This window comes from Sinohyriopsis cumingii, chromosome 18, assembly GCF_028554795.1.
Source record: "Sinohyriopsis cumingii isolate HCF-2022 chromosome 18, ASM2855479v2, whole genome shotgun sequence".
Classification (NCBI taxonomy): Eukaryota; Metazoa; Mollusca; class Bivalvia; order Unionida; family Unionidae; genus Sinohyriopsis; species Sinohyriopsis cumingii.
Genome location: NC_142978.1, coordinates 50,406,853 through 50,433,419, shown reverse-complemented (window position 1 = coordinate 50,433,419; position 26,567 = coordinate 50,406,853). Strand labels below are relative to the sequence as shown.

Here is a 26,567-nt window from a genome sequence, read left to right as displayed (position 1 = left end):
CACATGCCAAGTTTCATGATTCTCAGAAGGATAATTTATAACATGTCAAAAATAATATGTCGAAAGCTCACGTGGCCATGGGCTAAATATCAAAACTCACCAACAGCAAAAGATAAAATATTGTTCACGAGGAGTATTTTAAAAACTGAATCAATGTGGTCATATACACAAACACATATTTCATCAATTTCATGATTACATAAAGATATTAAAATTTGGTGGCAATGAGCAAAATGCAAGTATTTATATAAGAATATTTTAAGGTCACAGTGACCTTTTAAGTATAAGTGTGATACTAAGAAATATGCATAAATCATCTAGTTAAATGAATATAGTGTTAACAAACAGTTACAGTGTCAAACTGAACCAAAGTCAGTGACACAGACCTACTTTTAAGAACATGATGTCATACTTATCAAGATGCACTCTCTTACCAAGTTTGTGAATCCAGGTATAACAGTATTATCAAACAGTTGCTGTTGTTGTAGGGTTTAATGCCATTTTTCAGCATAAGAAAGGCTATACATGGCCGCCAGAATAAAGGGAAAACCCTGGAAAGAACCACTGACCAAGAGAAGCTACTGGCAAGCTTTGTCACATACCCACATTGGCTGAACCTGACACTTGAACCCACCCGGGTGAGCGATCAATGGGAAAGTGTATTAAATGTGAACCTGAACTTCTTTGTTGTAGCTTCACACATGGCATGTGTGAAGCTACAACAAAGCTGCCAAGCCCCCATGAGAGGTAGAAGCGTAATTTATTACCAATATAAGAGGCAAAAAAGCATAATCTGAGCATAAAAAGAGCAATCTATATATCACATGCCATAATTACGGAAAATGGTATGAAAAAGGTACATATTTATTTTATTTAACGTACATTTACTTTTGCTACTTACCTGGGTCTGCAGTTACATCTATTGTCATAAATTGGCTAAATCCATGTGGATTAGTAGTTAATACAAGAGTATACACAAAAAAGAAACTGATAAATAATGTATGCATAACACTAACTTTAACTAGTCTACAGTAACTTTAGCGAATAGTTGTATAGTCCACAAATGGTTTAAGGTGAAGTTGATTTGTTTGCATATAGAACATGCACAATGGAGAAAATGTTGACAGATCTCTGTTCTTTTCATGTACCATGGTTAAAATTTCTTTAGCCATCATAACTGTAGAATGTGTACCTGCACTAAGCACACAGCAAACCAAAATAACTGCTCCAATGTGCTCGAAAATCAGCCCAGAGTAGTCTAAAGTATTCTATTTTGAGCAGTTATTGAAAAAGGGAAAATGAATGTTGCCACACTAGACAATATCAGCTTCTGCAAGTTCAGTTAATGAATTACCAAATATATAAAATGTAAAAAAGATTTTTTTTAAAATACAATTTACCTCTAAAGTCCAGGAAGTGAAAATGACCAAACAGAGTTAGCAGTTTTTGATTGGTGTACACATTCAGTAAGGCCAAGCTGTATATTCTAGAACCCAAATGGCAAACATGAATCATACAACAAAATAAAGGGAACAAAAAGTTCTTTAACAATACCGAATATATATATATATATATATATATATATATATATATATATATATATATATATTCAAGTTTTTTTTAAAATACTCAGTAAAACCAGTGAGGAAAACTTGGCAAATTCTTTCTCTTCTGAAATCTAACTGCATGCAAAATACCAAACTGCAGAGCACCACTAAGTACCTGACAAGGACAAATGAGTATTGTCAAGCACTGTTCAGTTAGTTTCCAGAGTAATTGGCGAAGTCAAGTTCCAGTACTTTTTGGAACCAATCTTAAATACAATTACTTTCCAAAGTAGTCACCAAATTTAAGTTCCAGTATATTTTGGAATCAATATTAAATACAATTAGTTTCCAAAGTAATTGGCAAATTCAAGCACTGTTCAAGTACTTTTTGGAACCAACTGCAAATACAATTAGTTTCTAAAGTAACCACCAAATTCAAGCATTGTTTAAAATTGTGTGAACCCTCAGCCTAGGCTTACTAAGTATGAAAACACACATTTGGATGCGATTCACATTGGTCTGTGGGTCCAGTATTACCCTCACTCCCACCACACCTCACACAGAGCAACAAGGGGAGTGAAGGAATATGTTTGACAAGTTTAAGACTGTACCATAATGATGAATTACTGTTAGTGAATATCACACCTAATGTACAAGGTCTAAATAAATGATGTCTTGTGTATGACTTAACGCAAATAGTGCTAATGTTTTTGCATAAAATGGAACATTACCTTCAGAAAACAAAATTCATTTTCAGAAAGTAGGTGGATAGATTCTTTGCCCAAGAAATGAATCAATGAAACTTTTCAGAAGTACTAACTGGCCTTTAAGTATTTAACTCTATTCAACTTCAAATCTTACTAAAAATATCTGGACCAATGAGAAGGCTGAATTTGTTGCTTCTGAGTAACATGCTGAAGTCTGCAGTAGCACTTCTTACTGGAAATAAAGTTTTTGGATAAAAGAGTTATGTGCACAAACTGTGTCTGTAATAAACTTCACTGACAAAAGCGCCTGGTGCAGAGGTAGTATATGACGTAAAGGTGGCTTAAAATAGAATGTAAAAGAATATGATAAGTTAAAAATTCTGAAGAGTAAAAAATGACCAGTTTTTAAAGTGAAGTTTGTGCATGGATTTTAGACTTTTTGGTCTCAGATTTAAAGCAACAAAAAACAATTTAGAGTACAATAAACACCCCCACCCCACCCCCCAAAAAGAAGTCCAATTTTCATCCTTCTACACGTGTGTGTGAGAAGTAGCCAATCAAAAATATCTTTCATACACCTAAGCAGCCAGCTAAAGAAAAATCTCTCAAAAACAGATGTGTTTTAGATGCATACAAAAATGACCCATATTTCAGGAAAAAATTAAAACTTAGGAAAACAATGAGTGAATGTTCATAAAATGTATCTCCATTTCTTATGTTACATATACCTAATCTTGCTGAGGTGGCTGACTGATTTACACCTTTGTCAGCTCCAACCCGAGTTGTAAATCTATGTTACACATGATAAAACGTATCACTATTTTATGTTTCATACAATGTTCCTGATTTATTATCATGTTCAACTTACCAAATGCTACAGAGGTTTGTGACTGATTTACACCTGTCACAACTCCATCCTGAGCGTTGTAACTGTCTGTTACACTTGTTACATGTGATATGGACAGTAGTTGACTGTTGGTTTAGGTGACTGACAGGAGATGGATAACTCAGCTTGATCACTTCATTCGCAATGCTCCACAACTTAAACCTGCCCAGCAAGTCTGGAAAAAAACAAAACAAAATATAAACTTCTTAGTTTAAAGTAAAATGCTACATAACTTAAACCTGCCCAGCAAGTCTGGAAAAAAACAAAACTAAATATGAACTTCTTAGTTTAAAGTAAAATGCTACATAACTTAAACCTACCCAGCAAGTCTGGAAAAAAACAAAACTAAATATGAACTTCTTAGTTTCAAGTAAAATGCTACATAACTTAAACCTACCTAGCAAGTCTGGAAAAAAACAAAACTAAATATGAACTTCTTAAGTAAAATGCTACACAACTTAAACCTCCCCAGCAAGTCTGGAAAAAAACAAAACTAAATACGAACTTCTTAGTTTTAAAGTAAAATTCATCAGAGAATTTTTTTTAATAAAGGCTTGACTTACCAAAGTGTTACCTGCAAGTCAATAAGGAAATATTAGGTGGATTTCAATAAGTTATTGTGTTAATGTGTTCTCTACACCTGTACTGTGACTGTACAGGGACAGGGGATGATTTGGGAGGTAATAATTTTGTGTTAATATATTCTCTACACCTGCACTGTGACTGTGTAGGGGAAGATTTGGGAGGTAATAATTTTGTGTTAATATGTTTTCTACACATGTACTATGACTTTGCAGGAGATAATTTGGGAGGTACCATAATAATTTTGTGTTAATATGTTCTCTACACATGTACTGTGGCTGTGTAGGGGATGATTTGGGAGGTAATAATACATTTGTGTTAATATGTTCTCTACACCTGTACTGTGACTGTGTAAGGGATGATTTGGGAGGTAATAATTTTGTGTTAATATGTTCTTTACACCTGTACTGTGACTGTATAGGAGATGATTTGGGAGGTAATAATACATTTGTGCCACCAGAATCACCAATACATAAGCCAGACCTATGATAACTAGTTTGTTACATGTGTATTATTTATGTAAACCTTTAATTATGAATCTGATAGATGTTTACAAAATAAAAGACCCATGTGGATCAAATATTGCTCATCTGGCATGCATAGGTCAAAGGTCAAATGCTGTAATAAGGCTTGTGACTTAAGTTAAAATACTTCCAAGTCTGGACAATTTCCAGCTGTTTGGTAGAAACTGGTGGTATCTAACATGCTATTTAACTACTTCTATCTTTAAATGGACTAGGTGGTACATTGGTTGTATAAATGTGAGAGATGTTCATGCAACGACTAAATGGTACACAGGTTATATAAACATGAAGGGTGTTCATGCAAGGATTCTGTGACATAATTCTGACATAGTAAGGCAGATTTGTTAATAAAGTCAATTTATGATAGTTTTAAATAAAAGCATGTGTGACAATATTGACACCTGATGGAAGATAAATATATGGGACAATATTGACACCTGATGGGAGATAAATATATGTGACATTATTGACACCTGATGGGAGGTAAATATTTATTACAATACTGACACCTGATGGGAGATAATATATGTGACAATATTGAGACCTGATGGGAGGTTAATATTTATCACAATACTGACATCTGATGGGAGCTAAATATGTGTGACAATATTGACACCTGATGGGAGATAATATATGTGACAATATTGACACCTGATGGGAGATAATATGTGTGACAATATTGACACCTGATGGGAGACAGATATCATTTGAAGGTATTCCACCATATCCTATGGAATTAGACATTATAAAACATTTATACCAAGCTAGTGAAAGCTGGCTTAAGTATCCTAAAAAAGATGCTGAAAAAATATTTTCAACTTGGTCACTATGGAAGCCAAATTGTTGTTAGGGGAGCAGCCTTGGACATAGATTTGATAGATAATGTTGTAACACAACATTCCTACCAAGTTAGATCAAAATTTACTTGACTGTTTTAGATAAAAGGTTGCAAATAGGATTTCCATATGGTTGCTATCGAAGCCATAACATTGCTAGGTGAGCCAAAATTAAAATAAAGAATGCTCCAAGAAACACTGCTGCCAAGTAATAAAGAAGTCAAAAGTATTTTTTCAAGTATTTGCTAAGGATGCCACTCTGTTATTTGAGTAACCACCATAGAAACAACTTTGACAGACCAAGTGTCAAGTAACCACCCCAGATACAACTTTCACAGACCATGTGACAAGTAACCACCCCACATATCTTTGACAGACCATATACCATGTAACCACCACAGATACAACTTTGACATATCATGTGCCAAATAACTATCCCAGATAACTTTGACAGATCATGTGCCAAGTAATTACACCAAATACAACTTTGACAGACCATGTGCCAAACACCAACCCAGACGCAACTTTGACAGGCCATGTGCCAAGTAACCACCCCAGATATAATTTTGACAGACCATGTGCCAAGTAACCAATCTAGATGAAACTTTGACGGACCATGTGCCAAGTAACCAACCTGATATAACTTTGACAGACCATGTGCCAAGTAACCAACCCAGATATAACTTTTACAAACCATGTACCAAGTAACCACCCCAGATACAATTTTGACAGACCATGTGCCAAACACCAACCCAGATATAACTTTGACAGACTGTGTGCCAAGTAACCACTCCAGATAAAACTTTTACTGACTACGTGCCAAGTTACCAACCCAGATATAACTTTGACAGACCATGTGCCAAGTAACCAACCCAGATATAATTTTTACAAAGCATGTACCAAGTAACCACCCCAGATACAATTTTGACAGACCATGTGCCAAACATCAACCCAGATATAACTTTGACAGACTGTGTGCCAAGTAACCACTCCAGATAAAACTTTTACTGACTATGTGCCAAGTAACCAACCCAGATATAACTTTGACAGACCATGTGCCAAGTAACCACCCCAGCTACAATTTTGACAGACCATGTGTCAAGTAACCAACCCAGATATAATTTTGAAAGACCATGTGCCAAGTAATCACTCCAGATACAATTTTGACAGACCATGTGCTGAGAAACAGAATTGTGAGGTAGTGGTTGTACTCCTGATACATCATAATTGTGCAATGTAATTGAAAAAAAATTTAATGGTGACTGCAATGACTGTTTTTAACATCAATGCACAGCTAGTTAAATCTTACTAAGTGACTGAGCTTATCACTTAAGTGAAACAGTGCTGCACACATGCCGACCCAGAGAGAGAGGTATAAGCATAATTTTTGCTAATTTAAATGGCAAAAAAGTATAATCTGAGCATAAAATTGTAATTTATATATTAAAAGCCATAATTACAGAACACTATATGAAAAATGTTTGTGAAGTGATGTTGATTTGTCCTTTTTCTGTTCTGAAATGATTCAAATTTTAAAAAGACCATCTGCTCTAACAATTTTATATCATATAACATCGACATGTTACACTGTAAAAGACTCTTTTGCTTAACATCTGGCACTATTTTCTTGTAAAAGTAAAGACTGGTCAGATACCTAACTATATTAACAATATAATGAATCTGCGGGGCCAAGTTTCATTTTCAAGAAACCCATGTTTTCTTGGAAATATGTAATACATAGTTGCTATAAACAGAAAATCAGCAGAGTGCATGTAAATCTTGGATGGGCGAATTTACTCTTATGCTATTATTATGCAGTAGCCTTCCTTTTTAGAATATTCTCAAATTTCTAATAAGAGTGGGATTAAAGAGATGATAAAAAAAATGAAAAACACCACATTTTTGAGCTTTAAAAAAAAAATGTACCAGAAAAGCATAATCCCTATACAGGCAAGTTTAAAATGTAATTAAGTTTAAAAAAGGAAAATGATTACACCAAAAGTATAATGGATGGCATCTATGATGCTGTGGGCAACTGTAAAGGGAGTTGGGGCACTCAATCCCAGTAAAGGACCTACAATATGGCCCAAACAGAACAACATATATTCAATGCTTGTATTACCCACGTAATTGTTCAAAATCAGGCCATCTGCTTTATTCTAAACATTTGTGCTATGTAGGTAGTCATAATCAGGCCTTCTGCGTGTTTCCAAACAACTATATTACAGAAGTGCTCAACATCACACCTACTATCTTATTATGAACACTTGCCTTATCATTACTTCTGCTTGATCCTAAATACCTGTATTACAAATATTAATATTCAAAAGCATGTTTTCTCCTTGATTTTAAACACTTGTAATGCCTATATAACTACTGATAAGTAGGCCTTCTGCTTGATTCTGAATACATGTTTTACATATGTAAGTGTTCAAAATCAGGCCTAATGCTTGATTCTGGATACATGTTTCACATATGTAAGTGTTCAAAATCAGGCCTATTGGTTGATTCTGAATACATGTTTTACCTATGTAAGGGTTAAAAATCAGGCCTAATGCTTAATTCTGAATACATGTTTTACATATGTAAGTGTTCAAAATCAGGCCTAATGCTTGATTCTAAATACATGTTTCACATATGCAAGGGTTCAAAATCAGGCCTAATGTTTGATTCTGAATACATGGTTTACATATGTAAGTGTTCAAAATCGGGCCTAATGCTTGATTCTGGATACATATTTTACATATGCAAGGGTTCAAAATCAGGCCTAATGCTTAATTCTGAATATATGTTTTACATACGTAAGTGTTCAAAATAAGGCCTAATGTTTGATTCTGAATACATGTTTTACATATGTAAGTGTTCAAAATCAGGCCTAATGCTTGATTCTAAATACATGTTTCACATATGCAAGGGTTCAAAACAGGCCTAATGCTTGATTCTGAATACATGTTTTACATATGTAAGTGTTCAAAATCGGGCCTAATGCTTGATTCTGGATACATATTTTACATATGCAAGGGTTCAAAATCAGGCCTAATGCTTAATTCTGAATATATGTTTTACATACGTAAGTGTTCAAAATAAGGCCTAATGTTTGATTCTGAATACATGTTTTACATATGTAAGTGTTCAAAATCAGGCCTAATGCTTGATTCTAAATACATGTTTCACATATGCAAGGGCTCAAAATCAGGCCTAATGCTTGATTCTGAATACATGTTTTACATATGTAAGTGTTCAAAATCGGGCCTAATGCTTGATTCTGGATACATATTTTACATATGCAAGGGTTCAAAATCAGGCCTAATGCTTAATTCTGAAAAAATGTTTTACATACGTAAGTGTTCAAAATAAGGCCTAATGTTTGATTCTGAATACATGTTTTACATATGTAAGTGTTCAAAATCAGGCCTAATGCTTGATTCTAAATACATGTTTCACATATGCAAGGGCTCAAAATCAGGCCTAATGCTTGATTCTGAATACATGTTTTACATATGTAAGTGTTCAAAATTGGGCCTAATGCTTGATTCTGGACACATATTTTACATATGCAAGGGTTCAAAATCAGGCCTAATGCTTAATTCTGAATACATGTTTTACATATGCAAGGGTTCAAAATTAGGCCTAATGCTTGATTCTGGATACATGTTTTACCTATATAATTGTTCAAAACCATGTTCTATGCTTTAACCTGAACACTAATTTACCTATGTATGACAGGAGCCAGTTTTCTTGTATCTGATGGTCAATTTCAGATTTGATTCTATTGCCAAGTACGATCAGCATACAGGCTGGGGTTTGCACATCAAACTGAAAGCAGCAGAAGTAACTATTGTTAGCAGTTTGAATTATCAAACTGGTGATATGCTGATATGAAGATGAGACTTAAATGTGACCTATTGAAACACTGGCTTGGTCTATTTACAATAAGCCTTACGAATGGTCAAGTTAGCACTGGTTTTATATAAACATTGGCTTGGTCTATTTACAATAAGCCTTACAAATGGTCAAGTTGGCACTGGTTTTATATAAACATTGGCTTGGTCTATTTACAATAAGCCTTACAAATGGTCAAGTTGGCACTGGTATTATATAAACATTGGCTTGGTCTATTTACAATAAGCCTTACAAATGGTCAAGTTGGCACTGGTTTTATATAAACTTTGGCTTGGTCTATTTACAATAAACCTTACAAATGGTCAAGTTGGCACTGGTGTAATATAAACATTGGATTGGTCTATTTACAATAAGCCTTATGAATGGTCAAGTTGGCACTGGTGTTATAAACACTGGCTTGGTCTATTTACATTAAACCTTACAAATGGTCAAGTTGGCAGCGTTATCAAACTTGATATACTAGATGGAATAAAATTACAAATTTACAAAAGTCAGCTAATATCTCTACCAACTATTAATTATACCAATTTTTTTTTTTTGGGGGGGGGGACAAAGCTGTATGTAGTAAATTAAAAAGAGGTATTGGATGAAGTTAAGAAAGAAAACAGAATACATATGAAAAGACAATTTAAATTAAAATGTATCAATTGAAGAGATATGAATGTTAAACATTCTGATCAATGTTTGCACTATAACTTCTCTCAAAATCCCACTGACACCAAACTGATCCAAGTTGCTTCTCTAACTTCTCTCAAAATGTCATTGACACAAGGAGCTGAAATCAAGCAATTTCTAGTTTTACCTCATTTTTCAAGAAATTCAAAGAGTGGCATACAATCCAGACATTTTAGGACTTTAGCCAGCAACTCAAGCACTTTTATTGTCAACTTTTCATCCATATTTCACCTAAATTCAATGCAAAATGAACTGCAATTACATCTCAAAATAAGGATGACTACAGGGTCAAATAGTCTTTGCAGGCAAAGGTGTTGTTTACTTACATCACTGTCAAACAGTCTGCCATGTGCAGATGTTTTACTGTAAAAAAAATTTGTTGCAATGAGTTTATAATCATAGACTTACCTCCCTTGCATGATATTTCATCATATCAACCACAATATTCTTAAAGTTCCATTCTGGAAACTGCAATGCTAGTGGATCAGCTGTCAGTATGGGGAAACTGGTTTCCTTATCTGATGCATATGGATTGGCACTTCCATTTCCAGTTGAAGTTTCCCCCTCATTACCACTGGCTGGAGATTCGGTTCCATTCTGAAAGTGTTCTAGGGGTCGAGTCTGACTGGCAATTTCATGGCGAGGGTGAAAGGCTTCTGTGGGTAGTGTCAATGGCTGCAAGATATTTAAATCTTTTAGTGTACTTATGTTACTGACAGCAAGATAGCAGTGGAAATGCATGTACATGGCACCACTTCTTCCTGCATTAGCAGTGCATTGGCATGTATATTGCATCATTTCATCCTGCATTAGTAGTGCATTGGCATGTATATTGCATCATTTCATCCTGCATTAGTAGTGCACTGGCATGTATATTGCATCATTTCATCCTGCATTAGTAGTGCATTGGCATGTATATTGCATCATTTCATCCTGCATTAGTAGTGCATTGGCATGTATAAAACACCACTTCCTACATTATCTAAGATATTTCTGGCTTGCATCTGATAATGTGCAAAGAAAAGAATCCATGCAGGACAAAAATTTTGGTATCTACCTCTACAAATGCAAATGAAGTTTTTAATGCTTACCAATTTAGAAAACAACAAAAGCTCAGAGGCAATTTTAACCAAAATAATGCTAAAGTGTCTTATAAAAAAAGGTATTGAACTGAACACTTGGGGGTTGTTTTCCACTACCATTCTTTGTTCCATGCAGAGTATAGTATGGGTTTATTATTTTGAAATTTTACAACTGCTTTTTTATGTGGAGTTTTGAAGGCATCAATCCCTTCTAGGTATCAATACAGAGAGTTCAGTTTTTCATGTGGATTTTGGATGTGCATGCATTCCACGAATTACTACAAAGAATTCTGATTTTCACTTGGGTCTGGGGTGTGCATGCCTTCCAGGAATCATTACAAGGAGTTTTGATTTTGACATGGGCCTGGGGTGCACATGCCTTCTAGCAAACATTATCAATGGAGTTTAGTGATGTGTGCATGCCTTTCAGCATACATTATCAGATGAGTTTAGTGATGTGTGCATGCTTTCTAGCAAACATTATCAATGAAGCTTAGTGATGTGTGCATGCCTTCTAGCAAACATTATCAATGAAGCTTAGTGATGTGTGCATGCCTTCTAGCAAACATTATCAAATGAATTTAGTGATGTGTGCATGCCTTCTAGCAAACATTATCAAAAAAATTTAGTGATGTGTGCATGCCTTCTAACAAATATTATCAATGGAGTTTAGTGATGTGTGCATGCTTTCAAGCAAACATTATCAAATGCGTTTAGTGATGTGTGCATGCCTTCTAGCAAACATTATCAATGAAGCTTAGTGATGTGTGCATGCCTTCTAGCAAACATTATCAATGAAGCTTAGTGATGTGTGCATGCCTTCTAGCAAACATTATCAAATGAATTTAGTGATGTGTGCATGCCTTCTAGCAAACATTATCAAATGAATTTAGTAATGTGTGCATGCCTTCCAGCAAACATTATCAATGAAGCTTAGTGATGTGTGCATGCCTTCTAGCAAACATTATCAATGGAGTTTAGTGACGTGGATGTGGGATGTTAATTGCATGGAATTATTTATTTTTATGAAAAGCTAAGTCCCCAAATCTTGTGTATATGGCCTTGTTATTATTTTAGCATGCATTTTATGGTGAGTAAAATGTATCTGATCCTCTTATCCAGCCAAATATGTGCTCAACACAGACATTTTAAGAAAGAACAACAGCTTTAATATTTTTGAACATATTTTTGAAAATTTTAACTGATGCACCTTGCCTAAAAGTGAATTTTGAATTAAGTGGATAAGGCATGTAATCCAACTGGATGATGTATTACATGGTGGAAGTAGCGCAAATTAGTGACATCATTCTAAAGGCTCTGAAGTATGTTACAATACAAAAGTATGTCAACTTTTGGATCAAAGTTAGCACACCATATAACAATTTCTTAACTTTTCAATCATCAAATATGTAATTTTCATAGATCTGATCACCAGCTTAAGAGGTATTAACCCCTTCATATTCTTGAGGAGTCTTTTGAAGCATTCTTTCAATTTCTTCATTTACTACTCAATTTTCAAGTACAAGAACATGTGCAATTGAAACAATGAATAATAAAACACATTTGTATTCAATGATTATGTCTTAATTTAGGAGTAACTCAAACCAATGTGAATCCTAATGTACAACTGGGGATGATTTACCCAAATTACCTAGATCAGAAAAACAATGGGATACATGTTTTCACTGTCTTTTTAATTCATTTGAGGAAATGCTGGAATATCACAAGATTTTTTAATTAGTTTATGGTACAATAAGAAATGTTTTGAATTTGACATGTTTGGAAATTCCCCTTTGTAGAAGAAAACAACAGCTAAAGTTTGAAACTTTGATTATATGCTATTTATAGATTTCAACTTCTGATCAGCTCCTGGCATAATATCTTAAAGTTTATAGGGGACAAACAAAAAATATGTAATAATGAAACCCTTACTATTACTCCAAAAAATGCATATTTCAAAATACCTTGAGCACAGCTAGTAACATCCTTTATTTATTATCTACCTGTATGTATCATCCCTTATCTATCATTTACCTGTACAAATCAACCTCCATGTATTATTTACCTGTAAATATCATCCTCTATGCAATATCTACTTGTACATACCATCTTCCATGTTTTATCTACCTGTATCATCCCTTATGGATTATCTATCTGTACATATCACTCTCCTTGTATTATCTACCTGTATGTATCATCCATTATGTATTATCTACCTTTATGTATCATCCTATATGTAATATCTACCTGCATGTATCACCAGCCATATATTATCTACCTGTACATACCTTCCTCCATGTATTACCTACTGTATGTATCATCTTTGATGTATTATCAACCTATACATATCATCTTACTTGTATTATCTACTAGTACATATTACCTTACATGTATTATATCATGTATATACCTTCCTCCATGTATTATCTACCTGTACGTATCATCCTCCATGTATTATCTACCTGTACATATCATCCTCCATGTATTATCTACCTGCATGTATCATCCTCCATGTATTATCTACCTGTATCATCTTCTATGTATTATCTACCTGTATGTATCATCCTCTATGTATTATCTACCTGTATCATCCTCTATGTATTATCTACCTGTATGTATCATCCTCTATGTATTATCTACCTGCATGTATCATCCTCCATGTATTATCTACCTGTATCATCTTCTATGTATTATCTACCTGTATGTATCATCCTATATGTATTATCTACCTGCATGTATCATCCTCCATGTATTATCTACCTGTATCATCTTCTATGTATTATCTACCTGTATGTATCATCCTCTATGTATTATCTACCTGTATCATCCTCTATGTATTATCTACCTGTATGTATCATCCTCTATGTATTATCTACCTGTATCATCCTCTATGTATTATCCACCTGTACGTATCGTCCTCCATGTATTATCTACCTGTATGTATCATCCTCTATGTATTATCTACCTGTATCATCCTCTATGTATTATCTACCTGTATGTATCATCCTCTATGTATTATCTACCTGTATCATCCTCTATGTATTATCCACCTGTATGTATCATCCTCCATGTATTATCTACCTCTATCTATCATCCCCGTCATATTATCTACCTGTTTATTATTCTCCATGTCAGCAAGGGAATCAAAATCCAGGAAGGAATTTTCTCCGCCACCATAATATATATCCCAGTCAGTGGGGGGATTTATCTGACCACGAGCAATGTTGGACAGATTTCTTTCATTCATCTCCTTGTCTGAGATTTCCTCATCACTACCCCCTGACATAAGAAGAAATTTAACATTACCACAACAAAGAAAGTACTGACAACAAAAAAATTGCTCAGAATGCTCTACAATGCCATTCTGAATAAAAAACATAATATAGTTATTGACATGTGCAAGAAAGAAATAATATCATCCCTCTTTCTTTACCTCAGTGAGTGGTTAGACTCAAGATGACTTCACCTATCCAGACTCACAGCAGTACATGCAAAAGTGTCTGAGACAAAAGAGGATGGATACAAAAAATACATGTATAATACAATATCTCCATATTGTTGCTACTGTTGTAGACAGCAGTAACAACAACAACAATATGTACATGTAATAAGAATATGTGTTGTTGTAGGGTTTAACACCATTTTCCAGCACTAGATAGGCTATACATGGCAGCCAGAATAAATGGTGGAGGAAGAACCCAGGAATACCCTGGAAAGAACTACCGACCCACGAGAAGCTACTGGCAAGCTTTCTCACATACCCACATTGGCTGAATCAGAGACAGACACGCAGACTGAGGTGAGATGGTAATGATTCGTAACGGTGAGTGCTTTAGACCACTCAGCCACTCAGGACCCAATAAGAACAGTAAAATTAATAATAATAGTGATCTTCCCACAAAAATGTGATTGCATGTTTCCTAAATGGGGTTTGGGTTTTGATCTTGATTTCATATTTCCCAAATGGGGTTGGGTTTTGATCTTGATTTCATGTTTCCAAAAAGGGGGTTGGGTTTGATCTTTATTGTATGTTTCTCAAAGGGGTTGGGTCTGATCGTAATTGTATATTTCCTAAGTGGACTGGGCTTGATCTTGACTGTATAGTTCTTAAAGGGGTTTGGGTTTGATCTTGACTGTATATTTCCTAAATGGGGGGTGGTGGTGATCTTGACTACATTTGAAAACAAATTTGCCTTGAAATTTAACATAACACACAAACCCAAGCTATGTCAAGCAAAGTCGATCATTGCTGCTTCCATTTTTACTTTGTTTCTCAACCACATAAATTTTTAGCTGAGTAACTGCCCAAAGGAATTCAGTTTTTTTTAGTTGTTATAAATTCACTCAAATAAATATATAATTCTACACTGAAAAGTAAATAAGTTGATATTTAAATATGATTTATGTCAAATATGTGTGTGATTCTTGTTTAATGTGTGACACAGCACATCTTGAAAATATGTGTCAAATCTGTGTGTGATTCTTGTGTTTAATGTTTGACACAGCACATCCTGACAATATATGTCAAGTCTGTGTGTGATTCTTGTGTTTAATGTGTGACACAGCACATCTTGACAATAGGTGTCAAGTCACTGTGATTCTTGTGTTTAATGTTTGACACAGCACATCCTGACAATATATGTCAAGTCTGTGTGTGATTCTTGTGTTTAATGTTTGACACAGCACATCCTGACAATATATGCCAAGTCTGTGTGTGGTTCTTGTGTTTAATGTGTGACACAGCACATCTTGACAATAGGTGTCAAATCACTGTGTGATTCTTGTGTTTAATGTGTGACACAGCACATCCTGACAATATGTGTCAAGTCTGTGTGTGATTCTTGTGTTTAATGTGTGACACAGCACATCCTGACAATATGTGTCAAGTTTGTGTGTGATTCTTGTGTTTAATGTGTAACCCAGCAGATACTGAAAATAAGCAATTAGAAAAGGTGGTTCTTTGCTTTTATTCATATTTCAGATTAAAGAAGTATCTTGAGTGCATTCTTTAAGTTTAATGTTTTCACCCCTCTCATTTACTGTTAACTTTAAAATTGATTCTAATGAGGAGAAGGACAATTTTTGTATTACCAAAGTTGACATCTGAGTTAGTTTTTAAGCAAGGCATAAGTCATGGTTGGCAGTTATGAATACAAATTCTCAAGTGAGTTCCCATGCACCAAAAAAAATGTAATCATCTCTTAAAGCTATGATAATTAAAGAGGACAAGACTTGTCAATGATAACTGGTTTCAAATGCAAGCTCACTGGAGAAACAAGGTCCCACAATGATATTCAAGTTACATACAGTGCTGTCTTAAGCCTGACATGTGATAGCGTGCTCTGAGTGCCTTTCACTGAAATAAAAATATGTCAGACTTGTTAACTGGTCAAGTCTTCTTCCAGTTATATCCCCAAAAAGCATGGTAAAGAAACAGCAACTAATCAAGCTCAAAGAATAGCACTGACATATACCCTCCCCATAGTCCTTTTCTCTTCAGATTTACTCTGATCTAAAAAGTGGATATCATGGCAATAAGAAAAGTGGAAATCCACCAATCCTTGTCCATAACTCACCAGTTATTATGTACTTTTGAGAGAGTGACATATGTAAGGTGAAGTTGTTTGCATTTATAACATGCACAGTGGAGAGAATGTTGGCATACCTATATGCTACAGTAATGTAATGTGGATACTTCTTTGGATATTGTACTTTTGGAAATTGTACATGAATTAGTCTAAAGTACACTATCCATAGCAGCTATTAAAATAGGGAAAATTAATTTTGCCAGACTAGACAATACCAGCTTCTGAAAGTGCAATGAATGAATTACCAAATATATAAAATGTAAAAAAAGTTATCGGTTCTTTTTTATACAATTTATCTCTGAAGTTCAGGAAGTGAAAATGACCATGTGGAGCTAGCACCTTTTTGAAAGGTACACATCTGGAGTAAGGCCAAGCTGTATACTCTGTAACCCATATTACACCCATCAATCATACATCAAAATAAAGGGAATTAAAGATTCTTTGAATTATACCTAAGATATACAAGGTCTTTTTTAAATAGCCAGTATAATCAGTGAGGAAATCCGGGGAAATTCTTTTTCTTCAAAATCCTAACCCTATGCAAAATACGAAACTGTAGAGCGCCACCTTAGTTACACTCTTTGAGATGTATTCATAACCAATTTTTTTAAATAGGGTCCAAGACGATGAGTATGGAATTAATGAGTATCTATAAATACAAAAGTCACTGAAGCTTGAGAAGAATTTCATGGTGAGGGGCCGTTCATTTAGTACATTTGCATGGAGGGGGGTAACCCAAATGCATATGCTTGCTTATGGGGGTGGGTCTACTGGTAATGTACGTACGTATAGGAAACGGGTGGGTGGGGGTGAAACCTCAATAATAATTTGTCTAATACGTAACCTGTTCGACTGGGTTCAGTTGGCGTTTGAATTTTAGTGGACACTAGACAAATTTTTGAAAGTTACGCAGCTTATTTCTTTGATGCAGCCAGACATTCAACGTCGGTTGACTAGCTGTTTTATTAAACATGTGAATATTATTAATCCTTGATCATTTCTGCATGGATTAAATATAGGACATTTTATAGAAGGGGGGCATCGAGCATACATACGCAGGTGGGGTTGTTGTTGTTGTTGTTGTGGGGTTTAACACCATTTTCAGCACATGATAGGCTATGCATGGCGGCCAGTATTAATGTGGAGGAAGAACCCAGGAAAACCCCGGGAAGAACCACCGACCCACGCGAAGCTACTGGCAAGCTTTCTCACATACCCACACTGGCCGAATCCTAGACTTGAACCCACACAGACAGAGGTGAGATGGCAGTGATCCGTAATGGAGAGCGTTTTAGACCACTTGGCCACTAGGGGCCCCCAGAGGGGTGTGTGTGTAAAAAGGTATGCATGTGTATGGGGGGTCAAGCTTTGCCAGATTTTCGTGTATGTACTAAATGGATGGCCCCTGATCTAGATTTGATATGACTGAGCTACCATTCCTAACGTGTACCTACATAATAATTTTCAAAGCTTACTTGAAATAGGGTGCAAAATAATGAAAGTGACACAAAATATAGCCAGAATACAAGACATATCCAAGCATATAAATGATACCACAGTAACTTACGTTTTGCTTAGCTAGGTTTTATTCCTTGTGAGACAGCAGCATATCAATGTGCTGGTGGAAAAGGTTCAAAATACTGAAGCGAATGGATCAATGAACACAATAATAATAAATTAAGAATGGGCAAAACACTATATCCCATCTTATTGGCAAGGGAATAATAAATCTGCATTGATTTTCCTGAAGTACATGAATTTCTAAATGGCCCATCTACTAGTCATATTTGTTGCTGGCCTTGTGTGTGATAGGGCAGAGGCTGACTGTGACAGGTAAAAAATGTGCAATAACAACAACATTAATTAAATTGACACTAACTTGTGAATTAGTAAAATGCCCGAGATGTCCAGTAAATAATACTAGTACTAAGGGTATACCTGAAGTACCATCAAATGTCTTGTCTTCTGGGTCAGCTTTACTCTTGCGCCTTGCATCCTTTCCCACCTTGTCACCTGAAGAAGGAATATTTCACATGAACATGTTCCAAGAACAGTCAGCAATGAACTTTCTTAGGGTTCATTGCAGTGAACACTGAAGACAGACAGAAAGACAGAAATGGGTACAATTTTTGATTGAGGTTTATGTAGATTTTTCTGTAAAGTCTGAATCTATAATTATTCTTCATCTCTTCTGTATTCCTATAGTCACATCATGACATAATTTCATAAGAATTATTCACTCAAATGTGACATAACTAAGCAATTTCACATGACCAACAATGGAGTGATGCACATTGCAATGTATTGGAGTGATGCATACATGCCAACCAACCAACCCCCACCCTGAAAGGTTGAAGCATAATTATTGCTATTATAAGTGGCAAAAAAAGTGAAACCCATCTGTGTTCTTGGAAATGGGTCACACAGAGCTGCTATAAATAACAAAGAAGGAAAGTACTCTTGTGCTATTCTTATACAGCAGTCATCTATTCAAGAATATTCTCAAATTTATACAAGTGGAATTAAAGATGCAACATGGAAGTATAATGGTATAATGCCACAAGGCAATGTAAAGGAGTGATGCCATAAGGCAATGTAATGAAGTGTTGCTACATAGTTGTGGAATGGAGTGATGTAACATGGTAATATAATGGAGTGATGCCACATAATCATGTAATTGAGTGATGCAACTTAGCAATATATTGGAAATTAAAAATGTTATGGAGTAATGACACCTGGCAATGAAATGGCATTATGCCATGGCCATATAAAAGAGTGATGATACATAACAATACACCCCATCTGCACACAGGCATACAATATACCTAATATGCACACAGACATACAATATACCTAATATGCACACATACAATGTACCCCTTCTGCACACAGGCATACCATATACCTAATAAGCACACAGACATACAATGTACCCCTTCTGCACACAGGCAAACAATATACCTAATATGCACACAGACATACAATGTACCCCTTCTGCACACAGGCACATAATATACCTAATATGCACACATACAATGTACCCCATTTGCACACAGGCATACAATATACCTAATATGCACACAGACATACAATGTACCCTTTCTGCACACAGGCATACAATATACCTAACATGCACATAGACATACAATGTACCCTTTCTGCACACAGGCATAGAATATACCTAATATGCACACAGGCATACAATGTACTTCTACACACAGTTATTCAACATACCTAATATGCACATAAGTATACAATGAAGTTCTGCACACATGCATACAATATACCTAATATGCACACAGGCATACAATACACCTAATATGCACACAGACATACAATGTACCCCTTCTGCACACATGCATACAATATACCTAATATGCACACAGGCATACAATACACCTAATATGCACACAGTCATATCGCTACAATGTCTACAATGTGGCAGTTTATAGTAATGTCTAGCACTGGGGCATCATGCTGCAGACATATAGCATGATGTCCCACCCAGTCACATTATCCTGACACCAGGCCGACCAGTCCTAACACTAACCTATTAATGCTGAGTGCCAAGCAAGGAAGCTGTTAGTACCATTTTTGTAAGTCTTTGGTATGACTCGGCCGGGGATCAAACCCACAACCTCCTGCATCCAAGGTGGATGCTTTAACCACAAGGCCACCAGAGTGGTACAACAAGCTTTGTAAAATTTATCAAATACTTTATTTCCCTAGAATATCGGGTGAAAAATGAGAGAGAAACAACTTACAAATTTATAAATCAAAACCAAAAATAATCAAAAAATTACAAATTAGAAGTTCTAGTAATAAAAAGTTCTAAATGAAACTGAGTTTGAATCCCAATGAAATCCAAAATGGAAGACAATCATGTCTGTTGTAACCTGTGAAGTGCTGTTATGTCAACAGTTTCTTGTTGAATCACAAAATATATTCCATGTAAATTTCAGTGAATCTCTTTGTCCAAGAATTTTGTAGGAGAACATGTATTTCCAAGGAAAAGAATCACCTGAAATTCAATCAATTTGAAGAAAATACAATAATTAGCCCAAACTAGTCACCATATAAAACAACTTGACTTTTCAAGTGTTAAGGCACGACTGACTGAATTTTATCATGAGTTATAAGACTAACTAAAATGCAAAACAGATGCCCGGATGTGGGTCATGAGTTCATTTTTCCAGAAGGAATGAAATTTTTAAAGTGATAATTATCATATCGTCCATGTATGGCCTTGACTTAACCTTATAATTCTTACTCTGAAAGAATTTAAAATTTTTTTTTACAAATGTTATTTACCAAAAGTGTCTCTGGGTCTGAATCAAGCTCAGAAACTAGATACAGTGTTTCTATTATTAGTTGTTTATCAAAAGAAAAAGCAATAGTCAGGTCAAACAGAACCGACTTAAATTTATGGACAATGTCAAATCCAGTCAATAAAGTTACATTATAAAAACATGTAATGGAAGAAGAAAAAAATTAAAACTAACAAACAAATAATTAAATTAAATCAAATATATATTGTTACATGTTTAGGCTCTCAAAAAGAGCAACAAGAAAAGAGTGAAGACAACAAGCTTTGTAAAATTTAACAAATAATTTATTTCCCTAGAAAAGCATGGTAAAAATTAAGAATAGAACTTGCCATTTTAAGAATCAAATCCAAAAATAATCTAAGAATAATCCTAGAATTATAAACTATTAGTCATAGCAATAAAATGTTCTAATGAAACTGAGTTTGAGTCCTGATGAAAATCCAAAATGGAAGACGATGACATATACTGAAGCCAGTACATGTCCAACAGTTCTTTGTTGAACCACAGACAATAATATTCCAGTGTTTGAATTCCAAATAAAATGTCAATAAATGTCTTTGTCCATGAATTCTGTATGAGCACTTAAATTATTCCAGGGAAAAGAATTAATCTCTTAGAATCCAAATAATCTGAAGAAAAATTACAATTAAACTCCAACTGGTCACAACAGAAAAAAAACACCTTGATATTTAAGTGTTTAAAAGCCCAACTGAGATTATTTCTCAAAACATTACAGTATTAGACCTGACTACTGTGCAATTCCAGTAAAACCAGAATTTCAAAATAGAGGCTATTATGTGTAAAGTCATGTACACCCAGTACAGCATCGATTCCACCCTAAAATCCCACATTTGGAATGAATTTTTAAAAAATAATATTTACTTCAACTATTACTAATTTTGAATCAAGGTCAGGAACTAGGTCAGCAAAAAGATACAAAGTTTTATTATTAGGTGTTTATGAAAAAACAGTCAGGTCAAACTAATTTCTGGAAAATGTAAAATGCCAGTAAAAAAATTTACATTGCTATAACATGTAATGGAATAAGAAATTTAAAACTAACAAACAAACAATTAAATATAAATTAAATCAAATATGCATAACATAACAATACAATGTACCAATTCTGTACACAGACATACAATGTACCGTTTCTGCACACAGGCATACAATGTACCACATCTGCACACAGGCATACAATGTACCTAATCTGCATACAGGGATACAATCTACTACTTCTGCACACATGCATACAATGTAACACTTCTGCACACAGGCATACAATGTAGCATTTCTGCACACAGGCATATGATCTACCATTTCTGCACACAGGCATACAATGTACTATTTCATTTCTGCACACAGGCATACAAGGTACTACTTCTGCACACAGGCGTACAATATACTACTTCTGTAGACAGGAATACAATGTACTATTTCTGCACACAGGCATATAATGTACTGTTTCCACACACAGGCATACAATGTACCACTTCTGCACATAGACATATAATAAACCACTTCAATCTGATTAAAATCAGTTCTCTGCTGTTCTATGTGAAGATCTGACAATGACCGCTTAAGGGTTATGTTCTGGTGACCTTTAAATTGGCCAATGGAATGCAGATTTAAAAAATCTGAAAATGAATCAAATCGTTCGGTACACATTCATCCTCTTCATCCACAGTGCTCTGTCTCCAAACGCAAAGATACAAGACTTTATCTCTTTTGTTGATGCAATCAGTGATTATGGTAATAACATAGGTTACCAAAGCATGACCCTTAAGCTATCGCTGTCAGATCTTCATGTATAGCAGCAGAGATCTGATTTTAATCATACAATATACCACCATTTTTACACACAGGCATACAATATACCATTTCTGTAAATAGGCATACAATCTACCACTTCTGCACACAGAGATATAATAAATCACTTATGCGCACTGGGATACAATGTACCACCACTTCTACACACAGGCATACAATATACCACTTCTGTAAATAGGTGTACAATGTACCACTTCTGACCACAGGCTTACATTGTACAACTTCCTCACTCAGACATAAAATGTACCATCACTTCTACACACAATGTACCACTCTGTACTCTGGCACAGAATATTATTCAACTCATTTCATATAAAACCAACATCATGTCTGATTCTCTGTATATTAAAAATGCAATGATTACCAAAATCGCAAAAACCTGTACACTGCATACTTCACAATCAAATACAGTGATTACCAAAATCTCAAAAGCTGTACACTGCATACTTCACAATCAAATACAGTGATTACCAAAATCTCCAAACCTGTACACTGCATACTTCACAATCAAATACAGTGATTACCAAAATCTCAAAACCTGTACACTGCATACCTCACAATCAAATACAGTGATTACCAAAATCTCAAAACCTGTACACTACATATAACACATTCAAATACAGGGATCACCAAAATCTCAAAACCTGTATACTACATATAACACATTCAAATACTGGGATCACCAAAATCTCAAAACCTGTACACTACATATAACACATTCAAATACAGGGATCACCAAAATCTCAAAACCTGTACACTACATATAACACATTCAAATACTGGGATCACCAAAATCTCAAAACCTGTACACTGCATACTTCACAATCAAATACAGTGATTACCAAAATCTCAAAACCTGTACACTACATATAACACATTCAAATACAGGGATCACCAAAATCTCAAAACCTGTACACTACATATAACACAGTCAAAACAATTATGTTTAATCAACAAGATTTTCAAATGGGCTGCCACTCTACTGAATGAAAGCAGGAATTCATAAAAGATCAATTTCTTCTATCTTCTTTTCTCTCTAATTCCTGAGATACGAAATCATATGGAATATGTTTGTTAAAAAAACTCCATCATACCAACTTTGGTTTTTAAAAAAAAATCTGCTGACATGTTTCAGTCAACATTTACAAAATACAAGTCAAATATAAAAATGTGTCGTGGCCTTTAATTTCAGGTACTGATATCACAGATTGCTGAACTTAAATATTGTCTAGATATACCCACACTGATATCACAGATCACTGAACTTGTTAAGATGCTGTCTAGATATACCGACACTGATATCACAAATCACTGAACCTGTCCAAGATGTCTAGATATACCCAGTGATATCACAAATCACTGAACTTGTCTAACATGCTGTCTAGATATACCCACAATGATATTACAGATCACTAAACTTGTCCAAGATACTGTCTAAATATACCCACACCGATATCACAAATCACTGAACTTGTCCAAGATACTGTCTAAATATACCCACACTGATATCACAAAATCACTGAACTTGTCCAAGATACTGTCTAGATATACCCACACTGATATCACAGATCACTGAACTTGTCCAAGATACTGTCTAGATATACCCACACTGATATCACAAATCACTGAACTTGTCTAACATGCTGTAAGGATATACACACACTGATATCACATATCACTAAACTTGTCCAAGATACTGTCTAGATATACCCACACCGATATCACAAATCACTGAACTTGTCCAAGATGCTGTCTAGATATACCCGCACTGATATCACAAACCACTGAACTTGTCTAACAATTGATGTCACAGATCACAGAAGTTGTCTAACATACTGTCTGGATATACCCACACTGATATCACAGATAAGTGAATTGTCTAAGATATTGTCAAAATATACCCATATCTGAGGTCACAGATCAGCTTTTGACCTTTTTTTAAAACCAGGAGGATGATCCAGGACTAGAAAGCTGGAGTCTGGTCATTTTCTGCCCTCCTGACCGAACCCGACTGCATTAGGTTTTATGCCTCTTCCAATAATTGACTCAGTCTGGACTGGTGAAACTGACAAGAGCAGCCATTCCCGGAAATGAAGCTAGTAGCCACCCTATAAGGTGGAATGGACTCGCACACTGGCAATGATGCCTGACCCAAACCCTGAAAATAAGGGCTAAATAAGCTTTTATTGAGATGCTGGGAAGAACAAGACATTGAAGGAATGGATACAACTCCCTAGAGCCAAACCCCTCTCTTCTTGAGGTGGCATTCAAATACTTTCTCCCTTCACCTTTCTGACTGCCTGGTCTAGCAAACAAAGGGTGAAAGGGAGTTTTGAACTGAGGCTGTTTGTGAGGCTGTTGAGGCTGTGCCTGCCTGAACAACTTGAGAGAAGGTCCCACTGGGTGGTCAAGTTAGGCATGCTTCAAGGCCTGTTTCAAAACGACCAGAGTCCTGACAGGCACCTGTGTTGTTGGTCCCTCAAATCATGTGATGCCATGTAGGGGATGAGGCTTCTGAAAGATCGTCTCAGCTTCAAATGTTGGAGAACTTAAACAAGTTCTTACTGTGCTCCAGCAAGGCCTTCAGTGTCTCCAAGTTGGCATCCCTGTGGAGGGTGAAGAGGCTCCACAGAGTGCACCCACTGAATATGCTTAAATACTGCTGGAGACATTGATATGCCTTCAAGAGACTGAAGATGGCTGCCATAAAGAGACTGGCATATAAGATGGATGATCATCTTGAGAGTATGGGCCTTAAAGCTCCAAGGTGGGCTTCCATTAATGAACATTTGTGTCCTTAAAAACAATAAAATGACAAAAGGATGCATTAATACCCCATCCTAAAACTCCAATAGGACGCATTAAAAATTGCAGTTTTATTAAACATGCTAATTTTAATCACAATCAAACGTAAATGAACCAGCTGTTTAGCTATCAACCAGAGTAGTTTCCCCTGGATTTGACAGCACTCCTCCGTGACTTCCATGATGGAAAAAAACACTTGATGAGTGCTAAGTACAGCAAGTACTGGTATGTCTTGGCTATGTGGAAGCAATTTCAATACCAATCTAGGCATAACTACATATGCATATTCACTGGTCAATTTCTGGGGAATCTTGGTTTTAAATATAAACCATGCAGAATAGTTCTAGCCCATGGAAAGGAGACTTTGGTAGGTTTCAATGCAAAAGATAAAACTATCTGAAGTTACTTCATTTTTAGTATAATTATGGAGCAGGAGGAGGCAAGCTCAGGCCCCAGCCAATATCCCACTTGTGATGCACCATAGTCCAAGGGTTCAGGTGGCCTTAACTTATTCAGCCCCATTCCTGCCTGTAGGCCTGATGAGGCTTTACCCTATTTCCGGTCAAGGTCATTTAAAATACACCACAGTCACTGTGGGTGGTATTACAAAAAAGCAGACAGATATAGCTCTACAATGATACCAAATAATCTGGAAGTTCTAGTTGCACTACAAAATACAAAGGGAAAAACCTAATTTTTTGGACCCTGTTTTTGTTTCACCCAAAATTCGCTCGCGGCCGGAGTGCGATTTTGTGTCTGGATTTTAGACCTTTTGGTCGCAGATCTAAGGCAGACTGGTCTGAACTGCAAACAGACAAGTGAACCTTTGCAAAAACTAGGATAAGATGGGCATTTGGAATAAACAGTGGTCTCCATATGAAAATTATGGGTCCATTAAGCAAAAAAAAAAAAAAATCCAACTTTTACCCTTCCACTCATGCACAAGCAAAATTACCAATGGAAAACAATGATTCTAATACAACTAGGCATTAATCTCATGGAAAATCTGTTGAAAGCAGATGTATTACGATGCATTCAGAAATAGCCCCAAAATGTCTTTCCTACTCGCATTTCAGGCAAAAACGGCAAAAACCTCCAGGGCCGAATAAGTTAATAGGCCCTAACAGCTGGAGGTGTCAACCAACAGCCAAAATATGCAAGAGGGGAATGACCACCCTTCTGCTGCCTGGCAAACTCATGTCCATAGGAAAATGTCTGTGTAACCATCCTGACCACTGCAAGAGTGCATTAGCAATTTAAGATCAAGATGATGC

The 26,567-nt window shown here is 35.6% G+C and overlaps 1 protein-coding gene across 3 annotated transcripts in view; it reads right to left on the bottom strand.

The window, feature by feature from the left end:
- Window positions 1-26,567, bottom strand: part of LOC149776615 (GATOR2 complex protein WDR24-like) — a 91,339-nt gene that overhangs the window by 6,625 nt on the left and 58,147 nt on the right. For all 3 annotated transcript variants that reach the window (XM_089941116.1, XM_089941117.1, XM_089941115.1), the window contains exons 13-17: window positions 18,269-18,343; window positions 13,855-14,021; window positions 10,069-10,335; window positions 8,796-8,898; window positions 3,123-3,315 (exon numbers count right to left, since the gene is read on the bottom strand). In XM_089941116.1, the coding sequence (XP_089797242.1) occupies window positions 3,123-3,315; window positions 8,796-8,898; window positions 10,069-10,335; window positions 13,855-14,021; window positions 18,269-18,343 (805 nt within the window). The remainder of the gene's footprint in view (window positions 1-3,122; window positions 3,316-8,795; window positions 8,899-10,068; window positions 10,336-13,854; window positions 14,022-18,268; window positions 18,344-26,567) is intronic.